We start from the raw sequence: 17,989 nt of genomic DNA, 5'->3' as shown, positions 1-17,989 counted from the left end.
GCCTTTGCTCCAGCCACCTTCCCCTCTGAAACGTCCCGCTTACTCACCCTCATCTCTCCAGCTCACTGTCCTTCAAACCTCTGTTGGAGCCCCTGCTCCTTTAACAACTGACCAACTGGTCCAACCCACTGACCTCTCCTCCTACATGCCCAAACTCGTGGTCTACACTGCAGGGTTTAGTATTTAATTCTAAGTCACTTATCCTAGCTCCAAACCCAGAGGCTCAAATGACGAATAATGGCTCCAACTAGCCTACTAACCTCCACATAGCACAGGAGAAAAAAACCAAGAAGACTTGAGATCCATTAAAATTAAGTTAAATATTCATTCATTTTCAGCCAATAAGCATATGTCAAGTGCCCAAGATACGTAAGAAACTGTCAACATAGCCCATTTGGACATGGTAGTCACCCTTCTGCACTTTCCACAGGTGATAAAGCATATTTTGAGAAGTAATAAATATACCAACCCTGTAACAAGTTCTTCAACCAGGTCTTGAAGACCTGAAGGTAACCCATCCTAACACTCTCATTAGTGGACAAGGGCTCCGTGGGTGGTCCCGAGCCACAGCAAGACTGTGGCCCCCAAGCCCCATATCCGGGATATTGGAGTCTTCCCTCCCGTCAGGTGATCTGTCTGGTCTCACGCTCTGGAGGGCTCCAACGTTTAACACGTGCACTTGAGTCAAGAGGTACACGGCGCAGCAGGCCTGATGGCAGGCAGGTGCCGTGTTTAAAGGACGTTTTGGGCAATGCTCAAGCACAAGAGCTGTTTGCTTTTCAGACGACCAGTAACATGGAGACAAACACATGTCTCCATGAGGGGGAATCATGTGCTTGAGTTGTCCCCTAATTCTTTCCATGTACACTGCACGCTGGTCTTGCTCCCCACTGGCATGTATACTGGTTGAGGGCAGGGACCCTGCCACATGCTCCTCCGGGAGCCCCCCGCCCCCCGCCCCCAGCACCTGGCACAGTGCTGGGCATACAATAATGCTCAGTAAATACCTGTTGGTTGATTGGCTCGGGTGCCACCCTGCCCAAGTCCCTGGGATGTATGCAATGCTTATGGGGAGAGAAAAAAGGAAGTGGGATGATTTCAGATCCTCTCGGAAAGAAGTGGGATGCCATCCTGCCTCTCCCCTCTCAATTAAAGGACCAGATATGGGAGCAGTGGCAGGTGGGGCTCAGGGGAACGAGGGGACATACAGGCCTCCTCTAGTTTGGCGATGTGGAGAAGGGCCCGGTTCTTGGTGCTGCTGAGGGTCTTCTCCAGGCGCTGCAGGCACATGGCAAGCTGCTTCTCTCCAGCGGCTAGAGTGCCAGCCTCCAGACCCTCTTGGAGCCGCTCCGCAGAAGCTGCAGTGCAGCGCAGTAGCCAGTGGAGGGCGCTGAGAAGGGCCCGGCACAGCCCGATGCACTCCTCCGCTTTGCCGTGACAGCTACAGGGAAGGAGGCAAAATCTGTTTCTGCTCCAAAGGCTGAAATCTGACCTACACCAATGTTCCCCAGAGTGTCCAGCACTCCCCTTCTAGGGAAGAGAGTTAGGAAGCCAGCCAAGTCCTAGGGAAGACAGCCCTGCCGGCTTCCACTGGACGAGGTTTCAAATGAGCTACTCCAAATCATGAAGAGGCGTTTTTGTCCTAAGGAATAAATAGAAGGATGGGGTGTGGGTGAGCAGGGGGGACAAAGTATGGGAAGCCACAGAAGTGAGCTCAGTCTATATTCTTGGGAGCTCGCCCTTACACTAAGCTAATGCTAGAGGCTATGAGCCCCTAACCCCTGCCATTACCTCAGTCGGTCGCAAAACATGTCCATGATGTCCAGCAAAGCCTGGACACAGAGTTCCCGGGAAAAGTCATCAAACTGCGGAAAGAACAGCAGTGATGCTACAGGACACCCCAGTCAAGCCCTGGTCTCACACGGGAGGCAGACGGGACGCTCAGGGTTCCTGCTCATCTTTCCTCCCACCTCAGGTTTCAGACTGGGCATCCTTTCAACACTGAAAGTGGGGGCTCCCAACTGTCAGCCCCCACTTCCCAGGGTGCCCCTCCCTCCGGCAGAAGGCAGCAATGACAGCCTGAGTAGTCACAGGATCGGAGCAGTCAAGGAGGTGGGGCCCCTTCTCTCACTACCCTGTCTCTGTCCCCTGCCCCCCACCTAGCATGTGAGTGGCTGTCGTCATACCTTACTGATAGCTGTGAGGACAGAGGAGTAGGACACCATCTGGAGGGAAAGAAAAAAGACAGAAGTTCAGACCACTAGTGTCCCACAGTTGACAGGAACAAACACTGACACATAGCGCCACGCACGGCGGCTCTCCCAAAGCCTCGACCCCCTTCGGGAGGCCTTCCCCACCCCATTCAGAGAGAGGCAGACGCCAGGCATGGTCTCCGTTCCTCCTCCTATCGGACTCGCCACAAATGGCATCGCAGCACAAATCCATTGAGAATATTTGAGGGTGTTTGAGGGTGCCGTGTCTCACTGTCCATTACATACAAGGTCGACAGAATGCCAGTGGGCAGATCGGTCAAGAGCTGGGTTATGCTCCTGCACCCCTACACCTCCGTGACTACACTTGGACAAGGTCTGGAGCCATGCACACAGCTCCTGCAGTGACTAGGGAGTGACTGCCCCTTGAAACAGGTAGTGATTTTCATTACGCACACTCTTACTCGTTTTCCTAGGAGATATTCTCCAGGACTCCTCCAGGACACCTTCTCCAGTAACCCCAACCCCTCACCCAATGCTGAAATCCTCCCTCCGTGCTCCAAGCAATCGTCTGTGTCCATCACAGCAGAGCTGCTACCGGCTGTGCCCACCAAATGAGGCGCTCCTCGAGGACAACGATACTTGTACTCAGTGACCCATGAACTTGGCAATAATGTTTGTATGAGTAAGTAAAAAACACACCCTTAGATCAGCATTTCCCAAAGCATCTCCCGAAGCTGCACTGTGCAATAGAAACGCCACTGGTCACATGGTGGCTTTTTAAAGTTAAACAAAACGGAAAATCCAGTTCCTTCATCAGACTAGCCACACTGCAAGCGCTCAGTGGCCGCCATGTGGCTAAAGGCGACTGTATGAGACAGTGAAGATACAGAACATTCCTGTTGCTGTAGAAGTCCTACTGGGTGCTGCTGTTCCAAAGGGTCCTGAAGGTGCTCAGAAATCTGATACACACACACAGCTTCCGTGTGATATAGGTTTGGAAAAACCTGGATTAAACATATATAAAGAGCATTCTTTAAAGTAAGGGTTCTTTCAGTCAAGAGCTTGCTTTACTGCAGGACTTCTCTGAACCACAATATTCATGTATAAAACGTGAATCTGTCAGATGACTGGGGATGAAGCAAGCAATACTTTACAAACTCATCTGACCAAGGAATCTCATTTAACTAATATTTCCAAAATACATTTTGGGAAATTCCACCTGAAAAGTAAGCTTCCTAAGAATAGAAAGTGATAAATTTCTATCTGCTTCTCTAGAACCCAGCCTGGGGCTGAGCAGATGGTGTGTCCTCTGTAAGTTTTTATTGCTTTGGATTGATGAATTCTAGTAACATTGTGGGAAAAAATTACCTTAAAACTAATTTCTATTAGTAAAACCTACTTATCACCATAAAATTAGAAATAGAGTTCAAAAGAAATAATGTGTCCTGAATAAAATTAAGCTCTACGGAAAGTCTTTAAAGCTGTCATATTTTTTAAATGATAATTATAGCATGCTGATAAAATATGAATAACACCACAGAAAATAGTCACAGCCCTGACTCATGTGACTCGGTGGACTAGATGTCATCCTGAAAACGGAAAGGTCGCCAAATCGATTCCCAGTCAGAGCAAACGCCTGGGTGGTAGACCAGGTCTCCAGTTGGGAGCATGTGAGAGGCAAGTGATCCATGTTTCTCTCGCACACCAATGTTTCTCTCCCTCTCTTTCTTCCTCCCTTCCCCTCTCTCTAAAAATAAATAAATAGATCTTTAAAAAAAAAAGTCAAAATCATATACTCAAAACCAGTGACAAAATACACCAAATAAAAAAGCAGACCACAATGACAGAAGCTGTCAAAAGACTTAATTACCTGCCTCGTGGGTTGTCTTCACTAGAAAAATAAAAATTTCCAAAGATTTAAGAAAGCTACATTCACCTCAATGACCTTATTAGCACAGTGAATTTCACACACATGGCAAGACCTTCCACGTCTAGTTTCCCCACCAAGTGGACCGACTGCTCTCTGTTCAGACATATTCAATATTCTTAGATAAACAGGTGCTGGACACGCAGAAGACGCACACACACAATCAGTGGTCAGTGCCACCCTCAGCAGGATGACTGTGAAGACAGCGCTGGTGTCTCACGGCAATCAGAAAGTTGGGAGCTTGCCTGGGCAAGATGACCACAGCGTTCCAGGCAAGTGTTTGTTTATTTATAACTGACGTCCCCATAGCAAGGGCTTGGCAGAGAACTAAACCTTTGTGGATACCAACCTGAAGGGGGAGCTGGATGTTCCCACTACAAACGGACCCCAAACTACCGGAAGAGAAAACCCCAATTCTGTATGTTCTGAAGGATGTCATTAGGTATAATACTTTTATACGGTCTCCAAAGTCAGAATTCTGTTCAGTAAATTTTTGCTAACAGTATCAATAAAGCAATTCTACTCGAGACCTAAAAATACTTTCCACACGGTGAACAGTTTTTCACAGCAGGATCTGACCTATTCCAATCTTAATACATCCAACAACTCAGGAGCTGGAACTCCCAGCAGCCTGAGGCGGGGAGCGTCTGTGCGACCCCCCGAGCACCTGGCTAGCTCAGACGGGTCCGAGGCTGCTCTCCAATCTTCTCCGCTCTCTGCATTCAACACTCCCACTGCTCTGAAGTGCCCTCTCCATGCACAGCCCCAGACAAAAGAGCCTCTTGACTCCGAAGGAAAAATAAATTACTAATTTTGCATAGCACTTCCTAAGTCACGAAAAGTCTTTCATGTTTGTTTATTTCTCACTGTTAACTTCAGCCTTTCTCCTTCTTGCTTTTCCCAGCAGTGTTTATACATCTCAAGATTCTTCTATTTTTAAAGGAACTTCCTGCAGACCCCACATTTCCGACCATCACCCTCCCTCCTGCTCCCGCAGGCATAAGTTTTCTACACTCAATGAGTCCACCTCCCACCTCCCGTCGGCAGGTCTACCCGTTCCAATCACTTGTCCTTCCCACTGCAGGAATCCTCTCATTAAGCTCATCAGCAAACTCTTGTTGAACCCCATGGGCAGTTCTCAGTTCTGATTTCACTGACTTCCCAACGGTATCAAACACCGAGAAACACCTCCTCATTCTTCAGTCCTCTCCTTCCTCCTGGTGCTTTTCTTAAAAAAATTTTTTTAAAATTTATTTTTAGACAGGAATGGAGGGAGAAAGAGAGGGAGAGAAGCACCAATGTGTGGTTGGTTGTCTCTTGAGTAACCCCCCCCCCCCCACTGGGGACAACCCAGGCATGTGTCCTCACTAGGAATTGAAACGGTGACCCTTTGGTTTGCAGGTCAATACTCAGTCTACTGAGCCACACCAGCCAGGGCTGGGGCTTTGCTTGGTACCACCCTCTCCTGCTTTTCTTTTCTTCTTTCCTCACTGGCTCCTTTTCAGACTTCTCTAAGGAATTCTTTTCCTGTATGTGTTCCTTAAATGTGATTGGTTCCTCAGGAATCTGGCTTGGGTCCCTCCCTTCCTTGCTTATTCTCCATGCTCTCTGGGCACTCTCGCCCAGGTCCATAGTTTCAATTTCCACCTGTAGATGAACACTCCTAAATCCACAGCTCTAGTCTGGGCCTCTGCTTATGAGTTCCAGACATGTATATTCAACTGCCTACTGAGTATCCTCTCTGATAGCCCACGGAGACACCTTAAATATAAGGAGGCCAAATCAAACGTGCCATCTCCACTCCACATCTGCATGCCAACCCTAACGACAGTCCCACTCTAATCCTACTGTCTTCTTACGATCCCATCATTCAGCCAGCCCTCCAAACCAGAAACTGAAGACACCAGCTTGGATTTCTCCCTCTCTCATGCCTCTCATCCAGTTAATCACCAGTCCTCTCAATGCCACCTCCTAAATTGTTCTTGAATCCACCTTTTTTTTTTTTCTTCTGCCACTGCCCAATTTTATGCTAGTATCATCTTTTACCTCAATCACTGCAATGGCCTAAATCAGAGATCGGAAAGCTATGGCTTACAAGCCAAATCTGGCTTCTCACCTTTTTACTGTAAATAAAGTTTTATCAGAACACAGGCATGTCCACTTGTTTACATACACATCAGCTTTCAAGCTATAATGACAGATTAGTGGTGACAGACACATATAGCCTGCAAAACAAAAAGTATCTACTATCTGGTCCTTTATAGAAAAAATATGCCAGACTAAATGGTCTCCTTGCCTTCTGTCTTACTTTCCTCCAAACTCATTCTTCAAACTACAACCAGAGTGATTTTTCTAAAGTTAATCCATAGCCCTGATGGATGTGGCTCAATGGATTGGGCATCGTCCTGCAAACCAAAGGGTTGCCAGTTCGATTCCTGGTCAGGGCACACACTGGGTTGCAGCCAGGTCCCTGGCTAAGGGTGTATGAGAGGCAGTCAATCTATGTTTCTCTTTCACATCAATGTTTCTCTCCCTCTCTTCCCCCCTCCCCTCTCTCTAAAAAGAAATAAATAAAATCTTTTAAAAAAATAAATAAATAGCCCTGGCTGGAGTGGCTCAGTGGATTGAGTGCTAGCCTGCAAACCAAAAAAGGCCACTCGTTCGATTTCCAGTCGGGGCACATGCCTGGGTTGCAGGCCAGGTCCCTGGTTGAGGGCACGTGATAAGCAACCACGCATTGATGTTTCTCTCCCTCTCTTTCTTCCTCCCTTCACCTCTGCCTAAAAATAAAGAAATAAAATAAAGTTAATCCACAAATTCCCCAAATCTACAAAGTCAAAGAAATTCCAATCAAAATGTAATAGGATTTTAAAAGGAACTCAAGAAGTTGATTCTAAAATTTGTATGGAAATGAAAATGCCTAAAAACACTCAAGAAATTTTTGAAACATAGAACTATAGGAAGACTTGCCCAGATAGCAAACATACTATAAAGGTATAGTAACTGAAAAAGTAAAGAACTGATGCAAGAAAAGACAAAGATATCAATGAAATATTAGAATGCCAAGGCCCTCATTGGTGTGGCTCAGTGAACTGAGTGCCAGCCTACAAACAGAAAGGTTGCCTGTTCGATTCCTGGGTTGCAGGCCAGGTCCCCAGCTGGAGACATGCAAGAGGCAACCTATTGATGTATCTCTCACACATCGATGTTTCTTTCCCTCTCTTTCTCCCTCCCTTCCCCTCTCTCTAAAAATAAATAAATAAAATATTGGAAAAAAAGAAAAGACAAAGATCAAAGCTATGAACATTAAAATGGCAATAAATTCACAACTATCAACTGAATATAAAAAACAAACTAATCAAACAAGCAGAACAGAAACAGAATAATATAATAGAAAAGGAGATCATTTGGAGGGTTATCAGGAGAGGGGAGGGGGGAAGGGGAGAACTGGGGAAAAGGTGCAGAGATTAAGTACAAATTGGTAGGTACAAAACAGACAGGGGGGTGTTAAAAACACTGTAGAAAATGGAGAAGCCAAAGAACTTACATGCATGACACATGGTCATGAACTAAGGGGGGGACTGCTGAAGGGGATGGGGGTTATCAGGTGGAGGGGGGCAAGGGAGGAAAAATTGGGACAGTTATAATAGCATAATCGATAAAAATATATTTAAAAAACAGAAAAAACAAAAAAGTAAAAACTAAAAGTGAAGTCCTGGCAGAAATTAGAGAATGAATATATTTTGATCTTTGGAGCAGGCAACTCCTTAAGTAAGAAAAAAGCCACACAGGAAAAGAAGTGGTTAAATCTTGCAACAAAAACATTAAAAACTTCTGCAGGCCAAGAAAATAAAAATCACAAAGTTAAAAAAAAGTGTTAGAAAGTTTAAAATATACATAACAGATAATGATTACAAAATAGATTATATTAAAAGACACTTAAAAATCAGCAAGAAGCCCTGGCTGGTGTAGCTCAGTGGATTGAGGGCGGGCCTGCGAACCAGACAATCGCAGTTCAGTTCCCAGTCAGGGCACATGCCTGGGTTGCAGGCCAGTTCCCTGCAGGCCAGTTCCCAGCAGGGGACGCACGAAAGGCAACCATACATTGATGTTTCTCCTCCTCTCTCCTTCCTTTCCCCTCTAAAGATAAATTTGAAAAAAAAATCAGCAAGAAAATCAGCACATTTGATAATGTTCCAAACTAATTCTGGTGATGGCTGTACAACTCTAAATATTCTAAAAGCTAGTGAGTCATACCTTAAATGGGTAAACTGCGTATATAGTACATGATTTATATCTCAACAAAGGTGTAACCAAAAAAAAAAAAAAGAGAGATCCTTTTGTAGTTCATAAGCGTGATGATTGGGTGTTCACCCTCCTGTGTGACATGTGCCTCCCACAAACCTTGTTACGATATCGGCACATTACCCATCTGACATGAAAAAAAAAGAAAAGAAAACAATGGAACAATAGAAAAATGGGCAAATGGTATACGTAAGTAACTCACAGAAGATATGCATATAAAAATATGCTCAATATCACAGTCATGGAAATGCATAATACAGCGTGATGTTATTTTTTGCTTCTCTGGAAAAAAAAATGTAAGATTCTATCCAGCACTGGCAAAGGTGTGTAAAAATACTGTCAAACACTATGGAGGGGAGTGTAAACTGAGATGACCCTTTTGGGAGAGCAATTTGCAGGATCTACAATTTAATAGGTGGTACTCTTCAAGCCAGCAATTCCATTTCTAGGTATCTAAACTAGGGAAATATTCCCAGATACGCAGAAAAGTATAAAGATGCTCAGTTAAATATTAATTACAGCAATAAAAAAAATTGAAAAACAACCAAATTACAGTATGAATGGAACATTATGCAGCAATTAAAAAGAATAGGGAGATAAATATGTGCTAATATGGAAAGCAGACATGATCTAAGGAAAAAAAGGAAGCACAAGAACTATGTACCAACTGAGGGATAGTACTCAGCAATTTCACAGAAGAATGAACTACTGACATACACAACAATATAGATGAAGCTTAAAAACATTTATATTTAATAAAAGAGTGTATACAGCCCTGGCTGGTGTAGCTCAGTGTGGCTTGCGAACCGAAAGGTCACCAGGTCAGTTTCCAATCAGGGCACATGCCTGGGTTATAGACCAGGTCCCTAGTTGGGGGCATGTGAGGGGCAAGCGACTGATGTTTCTCTCACACATCAATGTTTCTCTCCTTCTCTTTCACCCTCCTTTCCTCTATCTCTAAAAACAAATAAATAAAAGCTTAAAAAAATAAACAACAGGTCCTGAGATGACAACTGCTTCCCTAACCATACCAAATTATTTTCAGCTCCTAAACAACATCATGTGATCGTTGTCTCCCAGCCTTTGCATATGCTTTTCTCTCTACTCTGTACACTCTCATCAATCTGCCTGGCTAACACCTATTCAACATTCATGTCCTGGTCTGAACATCACATCTCCCGCCCTGATTGTTCAGAATGGATTAGGTGTCCCTCTCACGTAGTCCCCTGGTACTCTGTTCTGGCATTTGTTATAAGCCTATCCTGTGACTGCTTATTTAATCTCTACCACCCACTAAATACTTTGGGTCCTGGGACTAGATCCTGTACACAGCCATATTCCCAGAGCCTACAGCACTGTCCAGCACATACAAGCATGCATATTTACTGTAGAATAAATCAATGGAATATTCATTGCCACCGATGAAGTATTATTTTTTCCAAGGGGCATGTGCAAACGCAGTCCCCCACTGTCACAAATTACGCAGTCAAGTTCCCTGCATTTGGGGAAACCACAGGGGTCAGCACATCCCGAGTGCCATGGGCAAGCCTCGTCCTGGGAAAACCACCTTCTTGATCATGGTATCTCCCCAGCCAGGTAAGTATGAAGTATTATTCTTTTCATGTGAAAGCTGAGGCTCAGAAAAGTGAGGTGTTCAAACAAATTCGCCTAGACGGTATGTGCTGACAGCTGTATTCCAAATCGTTTACCTCCAAACCCTCACTCTCTGGAATAGATAGGGCCGTTTACCTGGGAACTAATGGCATACTTCAGGTAGGACAGGATGAGAGGATTGGGGGAAGGTCCAATCATGGCCTGCTCCAGTAGTGCTTCTGCAGGGGGAATAACAAAGTAAGACTGTGTGGTTACAACTTTCCTGGGTTTAGCTCTCTCATCCTTCCTTCCTACTTCACTTGAGACCTGCTAGGTTGAGAATGTCCCAGGTGGCTCCTTTTGGAAAGAATCTCTTCATGTTGACTGCCCACTGGTAGTCGCTCCATCGCTCCTTCCAGGCTTGCAAAAGGGCTTGCTTCAAGTTCACCACCTTCATGATTTCACGCTGAGGAGGCGGGACTGGTGGCAGTCAGCTGTGAGGTGGGAAAAATGAAGATGAGAAGGGAAGAGGAGATTCTCAGAAAAAGAACAAGGGAGGGCAGCATTATATGGAATGGAGAAAATACAAGAAGACTTAAGGGAGACATTGGAACTAAAAAGGAGCCCCGGCTGCTGCGGCTCAGTGAATTGAGGGCACGACTTCAAACCAAGGGTCGTGAGTTCCATTCCCAGTTGGGGCAAGAGGCAACCACACATTGATGTTTCTCTCCCTCTCTTTCTCCCTCTTTAAAAAAAAAAAGAAGAAATGAAAAGGAATAAAGGGGGAAGGGGCTTAGTGAGGATCCCGCCAGGTTCTTCCCTCCTGAAGCACCCTTTCTTTTTTTTCTTTTTAATGAGACTTTTTTTTTAAGCTTTTATTTTCTTATTTGTCTGAAGGGAAGGAGAGAAGGAGAGCCGCTTGTGTGTCCCCTGCTGGGAACTAGCCTGCATCCCAGGCATGTGCCCTGACTGGGAATCAATTCGCGATCCTCTGATTCGCATGCCCGCGCTCAATCCACTGAGCTACACCAGCCAGGGCTGAACCACCCTTTCTTAAACTGGAGCATTGAAGAGGGTGCCAAAAAGGCGAGTAGAAGGTGACAGCAAAGGGTTAAGTCGGTTCTGGTTAATTACTCCCTTAGCTCTGGCTCCGTCCCTCAGGCACCACCACCCCAAATCTAGATCGCCCCCCCCCCATTTCCTCCACCTTCCCCAACCCTGAAACTGTAATTTCCCATCTCATCCACCACCTCCCCAATTTAAACCTACCGGACAATTTAGTTCTAGGTCCTAGGGATCGCCATTTTGGCACTTATCAAAGAGCTACTTTCCTATTGGCTGGAAGTAACGTACATGAACCAATGCCGCAAGAGATAGGTCACGCCACGATGTCCTCTGGGAAATGTAGTTTGTTGGACTGAGCTAGCGAGGAAGATGAGTAGAGCCTACACTATTTCTCTCCTTCCGGAAGGACTCTGTAGGAGCTAAGGTATCAAGGGACACCGTGGGGTGAGCGGGGAGGCCTCTCGTAAATCCGCTCGCGGTCCGGCGTCGCGCAATGACGTCACTGCCGCTCGCCTTCAAATCCTATTCTCGCATTCCTTCATTACCCACTAGTTAGTCGGCACAGCGAGGGGTGGCGTTCGTGTAGCAATGGGTGTCCTCTTTCCTAGCCCTTTTCTTTAAAAAAAAAAAAAAAATGTATTTTCTAAACCTGTGGGTCTACCAGAGCTCTTCTCATTTCCACACCGATGTTCCTGAGGCTACAGCGAGGCTTCGTCAGTTTTACACACACCACCACTTCACCCCCCCCCCCAAACCCGGTAGGCTCCCCCAAATCTGGCCATGCAGACTGCTTGAGTACTGGGATGAGCAGGAGGAAAGTAAGGAGAAGACGGAGGTTAAGTTATCAAAGTTTTTTTAAAAAGTCTGAGAAACTGTTGTAGCCAAGAGGGCCTTAGGAGACGCGATGAGTAAAGGTAACTCTGTATCCTCGATATGATCTGCTATCCTGTAGCAGAAGCAGCACAAGAGGTGAAAGCTAAGAAATCTGACTAAGGAATGGACATTAGTAAATAACAATGTATCGATACTGGTTCGATGGTCACAATCGTAATTGTAACAAATGTACTATACTAATGTAAGATGTTAACAAATGGGAAAATTGTGTTTAGAGCAGTGGGGACCCTCTACTCTCTTCAAAATTTTTCCTTTATTTTTAAAACTATTCTTTTTTTTTAAAGTTTATTAAAAACAATGTGATGTCTCGCTTATCCTCTGGAACCATATGGTAGATAATTACGTCCATGGCTTCAGCCATTGGCCCTTCTTTCCCTGACAGTGAGAGGCCCAGAAGCAAATGCTAACCACTTCTGACCCAATATGTGAGTGTGCCTCTACACGGCTCTCATCCTTGCCCTGTCCTGTGTGGACGGTTTGGCCCTCACCTTTACAACCAGGGACAAGAGCCAATATGGAGGCCCCAGCTAGCATCCCGCTGCCACTGCTATTTTCAGCTCCCCATCCCATACCCTGAGGTGCTTGATTCCCTAGTACAAGCTCCAAATTTCCCAACAACCACCCTTTGGTCACCCTTTCAGTGGCAAAATGAGTCCTCAGGGAAATGAATCTGGGAGAGCAGCCCACTCAGGCTTGGGAAGCAAACTTGTGGCCCTTAGGACAAGACATAACAGGACCCTGGGTATCTGGAACGTAGTTAAACAGGGAGACAAGGACTCCTGCTCTGAAGAGAAAAGTGCCGCTGGAAGAAGGCCAGATCACATCCCTCTAAGGGCATGACTGCTTATGGCAGAGATTCTCCCTCCTAATCCACCCATCCATCCACACCCCCTCTATTCTGCTCCCTTTTGTGCCTGCCCAAGTGGTACCATTGGGGAACAGTGTTTATACAAAACAGCTGCCAAATATGTGTAGCCAAAGCCTCTGAAGCAGGAAGGAGAGAGAACCCAGACTCCTCACACTTAACCTCCAGCCCTCCCCCCACGAGCCACACACACACTCGCTTGAGATGGCCACAAACCCCGTTTCTCTGCAGTCTCTCAAGTACCTGGCATCCCTGTCTCTCCCAGGGCCCTCACTCAGCCTCTGCCTGCCCCCCCACCCCTCCTCTCGTTCCTTTCCTGTTACTGCAGCCTAAGGCCCCCCACCTTGAGCCATTTCTGGATCCTGCTGCTCCTTCTCCATCCCTCATAGCCTCTCCCGCCCCTCTAGGAGAGATGCTGTCGACTTTGTGACTGTTCCTGACTCAGTGAGTGCTGGGTCCAGTCCACATGGAAGTGGGGGATATTTGGGCCCTGAAGGTAGTAATATTTTAAGCTCACACCACCTCCCTCTGGCAGGAAGCCTGGCAGATCGGGGCGTGGGGGGGCGGGGGCGCTCCTTCCCACTTCCCAGTAGCAAGGTGGCTCTTGTAGTCATGCCATCTGCCTCGCCTGTCCCCCCACCTCTCACCAGCAGCCCTTTCTCTGGGCTTGGCAGGGTTTCCCCAAGGACTGGACTCCTTTAGTTCTGGGAAGGGGCTATCTTCAGCGTCTCTGCTTTTTCGTGACTCCTAGTCTGTAAAGATCAGAGATAGCCATCCCATGTGCCACCTCTTCCCTCTGCTTCCCAGTGGCTTCCCAGGACCCCCCCCCACCAGCTCTCTGACTCCCCCCCCCCCAAGGATGGGACTCTACGATTATCCTCCAACGAGTCAGAGAACAGATGCTGACGTCCCCTCTGGTTGTGCAAGGGAAGCCCTCTCCTCACACAGCCCCTCCCCCAAACTCCTCTGACTCCACTTTCTTTTGCTCTCTGTTTCTTCTCCCTGATAGAGGCTGAGCCCCCACCTCTGCTCTCTCAGGCCGGAACCCCCAGTCTCTTCATCTCGCTGGCTGGTCTGCCTGGGGAAGGGGTGTGGCTGGAGAGGAGAGGGGCCGGTGGAAGCCAGTCAGGCCAAGTGACATGGCAACACTGGAGCAGCAGCAGCAAAGGAGCTAGGCTGGAATGGGGGCTTGGGGCAGGGCAAGAAGCTGTGAGGAACGGGGTTTGGAGTAACCAAAGGGGCAGAAACATTCCTTATCTAAGCTAGAAGGGAGTATAAGAAAAAGGGATGCGAGTCTGGGCCCAGAAACGGTGAAATACTTGGTAAGCATGTAAGACAGGGGAACAGAGTCACTCCCTTCCGCTAACGGAATATGTTCCTTTGGAAGCTGGTCTGGGCGCCCACACTATGAGGAGTTAATTGGCAGCAGGTGGATGGGGAAAGCAAGCGAGTCCTTCCCATACACCCATACACAGCTGGCTCCATCTGCCCCCACTCGTACCCACATCAAAATCCATGTTTTCCATGTAGCTGAGAGGAGGGGATGGGGAGAGACCTACAAGGTGGGCCTACCTCAGGACTGCTCCTGGATCCCCCACAGTTCTCTGTCTCTCTTCCCACTGACCTCACGAGAGGTCCAGAAAAAGACCAACCAAAACAGCAAAAGGCAAGAATTCCAACCATCAGTCTCCTCTCCACACTCTCAGTGCACAGGACAGAGGGGTTGTGTGGCCAGCCTGCCATTCCAGGCACCGCACCCCCAGCCAGGCCCTAAGAGCCACTCTGTACCCTTGGCCTCCACACCAGCCTTTAACTGGAGGGGGAGGCTGCGGTGTAGGGAGACTGGCCCCCCCCTCCCCGTCTCTCTCCTGGCAAAGATGAGATGAGGGCTGTGTACTGTACGGGAGTGAAACCAGGAGCTGGGAACTTTAGGGATCCAATACCTGGCACATATTAAGTGCTCAAAAAAAATGTATCAAACAGACGAATAAAAAGCAGGAGGAACGCTGCAACACAACCTGGAGAAGGTGTAAGCTGCTTTTTTCACTTCTTGCCTGAGTTCGGTGCAGGCAAGGCTCAGCCTAGACTGAGTTCCTTTCCTGGCTCCCTTGTCCGGGACCCATCACCAGGGCAGCGGATGGGACAAAGGTGATTGACAGGGGCATTAAGTGCCCACTTCACTTTTAGCAGTGCAACTGTTTGCTCATTTCCCAGTCTCATCTCCACTGCTTGATCTCCAACTCCCACAGACCGTCCCCACCTCCTTTCCTCTATTTTCACCATCTTTTCTTGATTGAAAGGTCACTAAGGGGGAGAAACACCTGGGTTTTAGGTTCTTTTAGCTGGTGGTCTTCCCAGGACTCCCCGAAAGTGGGGCTGTGTCTGTAGAGTCAGGGGGTCTCTGCTGGACACCTCATCACTTGCTGCCATCACCCAGGAGGTCAAGATGAGGTGGGGTGGGGGGACTGCTGAGGCCCAGGCCACAGAGCTCCTCCCAGGGCAGACTGGTGAGGGCCTATCCCTTGTCCCCCCAAATACTCTGGGGCTTCTAGCCGGGGTGGAGGATGTTGTGTGGGGGTTTTGACTTCACGGCTTTGGGGGGAAGCTCTTCAGAAAGCTATCTGGATCCCTGGTTTCTAGGGGTGTGACCCTCAGGAAATCTTGGGGTGCTTCCTAGCAACAGTCTGGGAGGGAGGGAAGCAAGAAGGAAAAGAGGGAGGGGCCTGGGCACAGCTGCTGCCATGGGAGCCCAGAGAACAGGCTGTTCTTGCTGCCTCCATGGCAACCAAAATCTAAGAGGGAGGGGGCTGTCAGGCATATACCCTTGGAGGGTCTCTATCCTTCACCACTGTGCCCCACCCTCCTGTTCTCCCCCAGACTCAGCCCTGAAGCAGAGGTGGGGGATGGGAAGAGACAGCCGGATGGGGCTTCATGGCAGGTAGAGAACAGGAGCTGGGGAGGAACTGACTGAGAAGAGCTGGAAGCTTCCAGAACTGGGGGTAGGCAGGGTAAGAGGGGCGGAAAGGGCGATGCCACCACACAAGGGCAGGGGCTGGACGCTCAGACCTGGGCTAGACCCTGGCATCTGGTAAGATGCCTGCTTTGGAGGCAGCGTGCCCTTCCTTTCGACCTTGCCCAGGTCTGTCAGCAGCCCATATTGGGAGCCAAGGGAAGGGAGTGAGGTGAGGAGGAGGAATGGCGTCTCTGAGTTCAGTGTGCCCCACTCTGCTTCTGGGGGGGGGGGGGCGGCGGAGAGGTGGGTCAGGAGGCACTTCACTTTCTGTAGCTCTGGGTCCAGGATTTCAAAAAGTCTTCCCCACCCAAGTCTTCAAGGCCTTTCAGCACAGACAGGTGCCGGGAAGTCAGAATGGAGGAGGGACAAAACCACAGCGTTTCCATCTCCCCTCCTGACCCCGCCACCCTTCCCTAACCCGGGTGACGGCGAGGCCTTCCTGACTGATGCACAGTGTAGACCAGCCCACCTCCCAGATGTGTGCCATGCTCAGGGATCCTCTCCCAAGGCCTCCGGCAGCCCTGCGCCAGGAGACTATTTCTGTACAGGGTAGAGCGTGCTCCCGGAACAATGCATGCTGCAGAGTTGCTCCTAAGGGTTTCAGCCAAACCCGATATCACTGAGGAGGTGGCGGTGATGTCACACAGCCACCCTCAGCACACCGCACACTGGACACTGCCCTGACTCCGCACGGTGCAGCTGTTGCATGTCCACTGTGAGCCCAGGCCCGGCCCACAGGTTCACTTGCTGCATGCTGACTCCGCACCCTGCAGCCCACTGCACACTGCAGGCTCCCTTCACCCACTGCACACCCTCGTGTCCACCTCCTCACTCTGTAGCCCCTGGCCTTCATCCCGGCTACCCTTCTCATCCCCCAAGGCCCCGGTGGGCCCCAGGAGAGGTACCCTCCCCGCCCCCATGCACTGCAAGCCCCAGAGCCCCCTGTAAGAGCCGTGGCTGCAGCAGAGCTGAGGAGGCAGGTGGCCGCGACTGAGATGAGCCGCGGACTGCCCGACTCAGGCTGTTGGTCAGAACCCCACGGCCAGCAAGTGATTTTTCCTTCAGGGTAAACTGGGAGATTAGAACAACAGCTCTCCTTGACACACACACCTCCGAGGGCTGACCGTGGAGATAATGCCCCGCCCTGAAAGCCGTGGGAAGGCTGTGGCCCCCGCTGGTAAAACTGGGCTAATGACTTAAGGGGAACCGGTGGGGCCAGGGGGGGTGCTGGGGTAATTAGGGCTCTGCCTGGTGCTGGGAGATCCCGAGATGAAAGGGGCTCTGGCGTCACTGGGTTGGATCTATGTCCACGAATGCAGGCGTGTGTGCGTGCGTGGGTGGTGCGGGGAGGCAGTGGAGCCCTCTCGCGTGGGGCAGGGGGTCCATTTCGGGCCGCCGGCCCTCGTCCTTAGATTGGCCCTGGCACCGGCTGGACTCCGGCAGGGCAAACACGGGAGGAAACCCCGACTCTGTGCCGCTGAGAGCTGGGGTGTGGGGCAAGCCTCGCCCCCTCCCCAGCTCAGCAACGGGGACCGGGTCCTTGAGGAAATGGCTGGTGACAGTGAATGGAAAGAGCCTGTATGGGAAGAGGGCGACATTTGAAAGGGGAGGCAGCGGACCTTAGTAATGAGGGGAAGGGAAATAATGGGAAATAAAACTCCAAAAGGATGAAAAACATAAGGTGATTGAAGTTAAAACGACCTCAGAGACCACCTGCCCGACCCTCGCGGTTTAAGGTCGAGGAGGCTCTGCCCCCGAGAGCGGGGGTGATCTGCTCAAGGTCACACAGTGAGTTACCGGCCGAGAAGGGCCGAATGCGGAGACAAACTCCGGACACCCAAGGGTTTGGTATTTAATCTTTCTCGCGACTTAGCGAAGGTGCAGGAGGCTCGTCGACACCCCCATTTCCATTCCCACAATGCAAAACCCCCAACCCCCCACTCTTTCGGGAAGCAAAGACTATTTTTTAAATGACATTTCTTTGAAAATATGGCACCAAGTTCCACTCCTGCCTGAGACGCCTCGCGTGGGGAGGGCGAGTCCGAGCGGGGTGGGGGCGGGGGCGGCGAGGGGCGGCCGGGCGGCCGGCTGGCCCGGGTCCCGGGGCGCGGCGG

General features: G+C 49.2%; 1 protein-coding gene and 2 non-coding genes across 10 annotated transcripts in view; 1 reads left to right on the top strand and 2 right to left on the bottom strand.

Moving 5' to 3' along the window:
- MED24 (mediator complex subunit 24) overlaps positions 1 to 17,989 on the bottom strand; it is a 30,341-nt gene that overhangs the window by 11,566 nt on the left and 786 nt on the right. For 4 of the 8 annotated variants that reach the window (XM_053657651.1, XM_053657664.1, XM_053657633.1 and 1 more), the window contains exons 2-7: positions 10,366 to 10,532; positions 10,195 to 10,277; positions 2,187 to 2,225; positions 1,792 to 1,865; positions 1,209 to 1,441; positions 1,008 to 1,064 (exon numbers count right to left, since the gene is read on the bottom strand). In XM_053657651.1, coding sequence (XP_053513626.1) covers positions 1,008 to 1,064; positions 1,209 to 1,441; positions 1,792 to 1,865; positions 2,187 to 2,225; positions 10,195 to 10,277; positions 10,366 to 10,495 — 616 coding nt within the window. In that variant the 5' untranslated portion in view covers positions 10,496 to 10,532. The other 4 variants (XM_053657659.1, XM_053657663.1, XM_053657645.1 and 1 more) reach the window with 3 other exon arrangements.
- On the top strand, positions 8,475 to 8,578 carry LOC119045794 (small nucleolar RNA U13). Its single transcript, XR_005081859.2, has one exon. It is a non-coding gene; the product is annotated as a small nucleolar RNA U13 (small nucleolar RNA).
- Positions 9,886 to 10,049, bottom strand: LOC119045791 (U1 spliceosomal RNA). Its single transcript, XR_005081856.2, has one exon. It is a non-coding gene; the product is annotated as a U1 spliceosomal RNA (small nuclear RNA).

The sequence above is a fragment of the Artibeus jamaicensis genome, unplaced genomic scaffold, assembly GCF_021234435.1.
Source record: "Artibeus jamaicensis isolate MK-2021 breed Jamaican fruit bat unplaced genomic scaffold, CSHL_Jam_final contig_1998, whole genome shotgun sequence".
In the NCBI taxonomy this organism is placed as follows: domain Eukaryota; kingdom Metazoa; phylum Chordata; class Mammalia; order Chiroptera; family Phyllostomidae; genus Artibeus; species Artibeus jamaicensis.
This window is presented reverse-complemented; position numbering and strand designations above follow the sequence as displayed.